Below are 7,278 nucleotides of genomic sequence, written 5' to 3'. Positions count from 1 at the left end.
AGCATATTGTCATCAACAACATTCATTAAACCAGTATAAATACTTGACAGGACATCGGCATTCCTTACTACCTTACTTTTAGTCTTAAAATTTTACTCATTTAAATAATACTATTATTGGAATCTGATATATCTACAGTTTATGAATAACATGAAGGAAATAATGCATCATGCAAAGTTAAAGAAAAACACAAATGCTCCTTATAACTGTCTCATACATCAAACACATGAAAAAAAGCTAAATAGTTGACATTGGGAAAAATTATCAGATTAATTTAACGCATTCCAAAAATGGGCTTATTTTCTATTTTGGTTTTAACCATGGAATTTTATTTCCATTCCACTAACAACTAAGTAAACCTGTCAAATTAGGCCAGTCTTAATTTAAATCTAGTTAACATATAATTATAAAAAATGTTTCAACTTCCTTTAAACACAGAACTGTAGAAGTCAAGGAACAAGGAACAGGGATTCTAATTACTATATATCATTTCAGAAGCTCCCTAATAAACTACCATGCTTGATTTCTACTCATCATAAAGGGAAGTGGTTTCTAAAAAGATCACAAGCAGCAATCTTTACTAAGCTAAGACCCATAACTAAGACATTATCATTTCCTTCCATTAATGGAGATAACGTTTTACATCGGTGTGCTGTACCTAGGTTTCATTTTTGCTTTATGGTCATTTTCTGAACTCTTACATTTTTGTGACATTCCTTAAGCAAGTTAATCAAGACGTTGCATTCTTCAGTATGCAAGTGTGGAGATAAGTCAGGATGCATCTTTAGGAGAAGGAGATGGAGCACAGCAGAGCAACCTGTGGATACAAGAGTGTCTTGAATATGTGTGACTGTACTTGTTAATGCAACCTAAAAGTATTTTCAGTAAGAACCTGCAGTGACTTTTATCAGAAAAGAATGCTGACCTTAGGCAAATTATTAAACTTGAGCCTCAGCTTCCTTATCCAATGACTTAACAGATTTGGCAGGTCATCAGGAGTGTTTAGAGAATATGCAGGTTCAGAAAAAAGCGGACTCCTCAAGAGACCCAATCCTGGAAATAGGTGCTCAAGCAGAAACAGCTTGCCTATATTAATAAGCGTGCCTTCAATTACTTTTCCAACATTCCTGAAATTGATTACAAGTCATTTTGTTCGGATGAAATTCTACCAATGAAGAGAACTGGCCTATTAATCCTTTTTAAATGTATAAGGGTTAAAGGGCCATTAGTCAGTCTCACATCAGTGTGAATTAACGTAGACTGCTTTCTTCCTAACTAACATCTGGCTGAGAAAATCTAACTAAACCATGAAGAGAAACAAGAAGCAGATGTGGAAATTTTTTTCTCAAATTTAGCATATATACTCATAAAATGCAATTATTACAATGAAAACAAGAGCTTAAAATCCCTGAAATTAAGTTTAATTGCTTCATTTCACAAAGAAGAAAATAGCAGCCAAGGTCTAAGATAAAACATCATTTTCAGGTTTTACTATATTTATGCAGCACTATTCACCTATTCTTTTCTTAAACCTATTCTTTTTAACTCAGAAAAGATTACTACACATCCACCAGAATAGCTATAATCACAAAATCAGACAATACCAAGCACCGGTTAGGATGTAGAGGAAAGGGACCTTACTCATTGCAACTGGGAACGCTAAATAGTACAGACACTTTGGAAAACAATTTGGCAGTTTCTTAAGAAGTTAAACACAAACTTAACATATGACCTGGAAACTGCACTCCTAAGACCACACTCAAGAGAAATGAAAACATATATCCCCACAAAGACTTATATGTGAATGTTCATAGCATTATTCATAATAGTCAATATTGGAAACAATCCAAATGTCTAATAATCAAGTAATGGATAAACAAATCGGTATATCTATACAATGGGATACTACTACCTAGCAATTAAAAAGAATGAACTTATACATGTGCCAACATGGAGGAACCTCAAAAGCACTAAATTAAATGAAATAAGCCATATTCAAAAGACTGTAATGTATGAGTCCATTTATATGCAATGTCTAAAAACGGCAAATTTGTAGAAACAAAAAGCTGATCAATGCCTAGGCCCAAAGGTGAGAGTGGGGATTAATATGCAAATGGCACAAAGAAAACTTTGGGGGACAAAAATGTTCTAAAATAGGATTGTGGTAATGGCTGCACAACTGTAGAAGCTTACTAAAATCACTGAATTCACTTAGAGTGAGCGAATTCTATGGTATGTAAATTATACCTTAATAAAGCTGTTAAAAAAAGTTCCAAGAAATTCAAACTGCCCATCAACGTCCCACTCCCGACAAATAAAATCCTTCAAAATGACTAAACAAATAATTGCAGAGAATTATAATATACCTATTTCAGATTTCAAGTGATAAAAATATCAGAAGATCACTGTTCCACTGAGTAACTACTACACACACACACACACACACACACACACACACACACACACCACAGCTAAAGATCACAAATCAGGCCGCTGTGCCAAGTAAGTATTTGAGTATTTGAAATGGAAACTGGAAATGCAGCCAAGTTCAAGTTCTGTTTGCCTGTCACTGATGACAAAGTCTTTTCAATGATATAAAAATTCTGCCTCAGAAAAATGAGGTCTCATACAGTCCAGCAATTTAAGTCATCTAATATTATACCAGTATTATATACCTACACTTATGTATATATTAGTTATCCTACTTCTGCCTTGCTTATTTTTTCTGAAGGGAGATGTACACTGGTTTAGTCACCTAGAAAATGCCGTTAACATTTTATTCTGTAAATATATTTGACAAAATATTTTTGCATATTTCTATCAACCAGCCCTCAAATGTGTGCTTTTACAGTTCAGAAACAAGCTTCTGATGTACTGAAATGACCTCTCTCACTGGTAAGGTAAAACTTAAGAAAACACTTGGCTGCTGAGATAAATATACACATGCACCTTGTATATAAGTGTAAATGTATATAATGATACATATTTTTCCTCCCTCCACAAAAGTTTACTTCAAACATGTACGTTACTGTAGACCCAGTCACGGTGCCAATAAAACGTCTTCCTGTCTACCTACTTATCCTAGGTGATTGTCTCAAACAAGAAAATGGTTTCATATAGTTTCCTTTTCCTATTCTTCTTGGTAAAAGCTGTGACTTAACCTAAAGCTCTTAACACTTACCTATCCCTTATCTAACAAATTCCTTGTTTTATCAATCATTCCCCTCTTGCCTCCACCCTATCTTTTTAGTTAGATATTCTCTTCTTCCCCTTTCCTTCTATCTACTGGCTTTGGCTAACTGTTGGTGTATATGCAGGTGCACTGCTGTACTCTTGGGTGTAATATACAAAACATAACTCTAAAACAATGGCATTGTTCTTAGAGCACATTTAATTGAGTGCTGACACCCTCCAGTAGTCATCTTTAAAAGCTTATTCTATTAACACTATTGTAACTCAAAGTAACATTTTATGAACTGAATAAAAGCTAAATATATATTGCATATGCTTATTTTTTAAATTTCATCAAAGCCATAAGAATATATCCACATTATTAGAGTAGAAAATAATTTCTTGAACACTTAACCAAGTGCAGGCACAAGTCTTATAATCCTCCCAATAACCGGAGGAAGTAGGTACCTTTTTAAGTTCAGTTGAACCATAAGAAGGAGCTTTTTTGTAGGTCAAAATATGCATTACTCATATTTTCATAGCAAAACTAAGCCCCGGGTCACATAGTAAGTGACAGAGTTACTACCCAACGTAATCTCCCACCGTGACAGATTTTTCCCGCATTCAAAATAGGAAAGACATGCCTTCCCAGCAGTTTGTGAATGAAATAAATTCAGATAGAAAAAAACTATTTCCCAAAGAACCTCTGGTTAGCTACAACTTCAACAGGGACTAATTCTAGGCCTAGGTTCAAAGAAGTCAATGTAATATTATCCTATATTATTAGAAATAGAGGATCTGTCTACATCAAGAAAAAGTATTGTATTTGTCCTGATCAGCCATGTCCAGAATACTGACAATTTGAGTACCCCCAGGGGTAATGCTCAGGATGGAGATGGCTCTGACACTAGGTTTAAACAGGAAACCATTCATGAAATTGGGAATATTTACTAATTTAGGGAAAGCCACAACAGAGGAGACAGATAAAAAGAACAGCCTGGTTAAGTATGACAAGTAATGGATATGAAGGGAGAAGATGTGGGTCTGAAGGCAAAGGCTGTGGACACAGCTATTCACAAGTTATATCACTTTGGCTAACTTAATCTGAGACCTAAGTCTCTTATTCCATAAAATGGAATTAGCTCTTGACCTATATCATGAGGTTTAAAATAACATATGTGAGAGTATCTGAAATAGTGAAGAGTGAGTGTGACAAAGGTAAAGTATTATTAGTATATCTGAAATGCCCTGCCACCTGATAGGAAAGGCTGAACTGAACTGACTCTGAGATGTGTCCGAGGACAGGACTGGAAACCAAAGTGTGGCAGTTACAGGGGCAGTTGTCATCTTCCTGGAGCTGTCCAACAATGAAACAGGCTGCTGTGTGAACTTCTCATTTATCTGTCCTAATGTGCCCAAGAGACTAGTTAAGTTAATTAAGGATGTTACAGAGTATATTCTTACGTTGCATCTTTACCTTTCTTCTCAAAACTAAGTTCACAATTAAATTTAAGCCATTGCCAAAAATAAAATTTGCCCTCAAGGGATAAATGCTTGTTACTACTGATAACACAGAAAACAATCTCAAAAGGCAGCACCAAGGTAATTATGAACATCAGCCGCACTATTGAAGCAAAGGTGAAGGGAGTGTTCATTGGTGACAAGACTTCGTGTACGGGTATTTGCAGTGAGAAAGACAGGGATAAATTCCACTCAAACTGTTAGTACTTAGTTAAACACAAAACTTCAGTCCCACTTTTACACTGGCATTTCGAAACCATCAGAACGGTTTACTTGTCACAGCTACAACTCTTCCTTGCCCATGCCAATCCCATCCACTTCCTCAGGTATGCACACACTGATACCACAACAGTCCACTTAAACTCTTAAAAATGTTCATCTGTGACAATTTGGTATTTTGATAACTGGCTAATAGGCCCCTGCAAAGCAACTGTAACTTTTACTTGGGGGTAAGCTGGGAGGGTTGAAGCAGTAGGATGCCCTCACTAAAGATATAAAAACTATAGTCTTATTTTATTCACTGCTTCACCTTATTCTACCAAGACCCTGAGGTAAAATTTTTCTAACGCGTATTCTATGAGAGGCAGAAGACTTCAACCACCAGGTGGCACAATTTTAGAAAATAAAAAAACCGAGAGTAAGCAATACATTAACTAGTGAAGAAAAGGGAGGAAGCATTCTAATAACACATTTCAGCAGATCTATGATCACAAGGGGGAAACCCTATATTTTAATGCCACTTAGGCTTTCTTTAGAAAGATTTTGCTATTGCGTGGCCCCACCAGAAAGAAATTTACACTACAGTTATAATTTCTAATGTCATTTTAAAACAAGCCCAGAAAAGCTCTTGTTCAGAGTCTGAAGAATCTGTTCTCCAGGAAAAATGATAAAATAAGAGTTAATGCTTTCTAAAAGATATTTTTTTAAAGTCTAATTTCAGAAAGCACCGGAATTAGTTAAGTGAGTGTTTCTCTACTTCAAACTGCACCATATTCAGTAGAGGTAGCAGACATAGCAGGGGACTACCTACCCTTACCCACTTTTACTTATCACAGCTGCAAAGTCACCAAATCTAAACAGATGCTTTTGAGTAAGTGACAAGTGCTCCCAGAGTATAGACCATGCCCCACTGCTACTGAGAGCATCCCACATAATTTCTTAAGGAATGGGCCCAGGTGCAGCCTTCCCTGAACTAATATTTATCAGCACTTACTTGGTGCTGAGCACTCTGTCAGATCACATGAATTTCAGAGGAAAAAAAATTAGTCCATGAACTTCAACGAACACACAGGCTAGTGAGGGAAAGGACATTCCCCTAAATGCACATAGTAAATGCCCAATAAATGTTTGCTGAACGTTGAATATAGGATTACCATGGATTTGAGAAATTGATTCAGACATCGACATAGTTTTTTTTTTAAAAAGGTGGGAAATGAGGGTCACTTTAAATCAACCAAACAAGTGCAGAAGCCTGTGTGGATAGAAAAGGAGACACAAGGGGTGTCACAACAGAATTCCTTTGCCAGCGCAAACTTCTTTTATGCATTTAAGTCTTCAAATGAAGGCTTCCAGAACTCGGATTTACTGAAGACTCTTCATAAACCACTTACTGTGAAATGACAAGCTCAGTAATCTTGAAACCCAATAAATGAGATTTGAATGTAACTTTCCTTGAAAACCGTACTGAGGGTGATCTCACTGGATTCTCGCATCGCAAGACGGATTGGTGGGAACTTTCTCTGAAACTGAGATGCGCCCTAACAGGCTCCCACCTACCACAAGCAAATCCTAAATGCCTGGATACCCACTAACAGTAATTATCACACAACGTACTGAGCGCTCACCGCGTCAGACACGGTGTTCAGGGCTTCCCTTCTCACAACCGAGGCGCTGGGTTATACCCATTTCACAGGCGAGGAGGCTGACGCTCGGGGTGAGGAGCTCGCCCAAGGTCACGGGCTCGAGACCGGCGGCGGGGCCGATTCCCGCAGACAGTGAAGGTCTACACCGAAGCCGGCTCTCAACTACCAGTGCGCGTCCCAGAGAATGCCAGAGGGCGGGGAGCTCAGGACGACTCCAACGCCCCGGCAACACCCAGCGCAGTGGTCCCAACCCCCCAGGCGGGCGCGAAGTCTCGGTAGGATGGCACACAGCGGGGCGCGCGAGCTTGGGACCTGAGGGGGGACAGGTGAGTGTCCCGCGGCCTCCCCTCACACCTCGGCCACGAAGAGAGCGCTCCTCGGAACGGCCCGGACCCCCGAGACTCACCCGACTGGCGGCCACACCCGGAGAGCGGAAGCGGTATTCACCGGCGAAGACTCTGCACCCAAAAGCCGGCGGCCAGGGCGCCGGAGCCTGGACTGCTCCGGGTGACGAAGGTTCCGCGCCCTCCACGCCTGACCCTGCGCGGCCAGCCCCCACCGCTCGCCGCCCGATGCGCATGCGCCATCCGGCCTGGACAGGCCCATTTTCTGGCGCTGTAGGGGGAGGGAGAGCGAGTCCGCGAAGGCAAGGCAGAGCCCGAACTTTAAGTCGAACCGACGAGCCAGATTTCGTGGCTGGCATTAAAGTACTCAAACAATATTC

General features: G+C 39.4%; 1 protein-coding gene across 1 annotated transcript in view; it reads right to left on the bottom strand.

The window, feature by feature from the left end:
- Positions 1-7,090, bottom strand: part of CMC2 (C-X9-C motif containing 2) — a 14,766-nt gene extending 7,676 nt beyond the window's left edge. The window contains exons 1-2 of the mRNA XM_007452547.1: positions 6,961-7,090; positions 702-817 (exon numbers count right to left, since the gene is read on the bottom strand). Coding sequence (XP_007452609.1) covers positions 702-782 — 81 coding nt within the window. The 5' untranslated portion in view covers positions 783-817; positions 6,961-7,090. The remainder of the gene's footprint in view (positions 1-701; positions 818-6,960) is intronic.
- Positions 7,091-7,278: the final 188 nt, after the last annotated feature.

Source organism: Lipotes vexillifer, unplaced genomic scaffold, assembly GCF_000442215.2.
Source record: "Lipotes vexillifer unplaced genomic scaffold, Lipotes_vexillifer_v1.1 scaffold443, whole genome shotgun sequence".
NCBI classification, from domain to species: Eukaryota; Metazoa; Chordata; class Mammalia; order Artiodactyla; family Lipotidae; genus Lipotes; species Lipotes vexillifer.
This window is presented reverse-complemented; position numbering and strand designations above follow the sequence as displayed.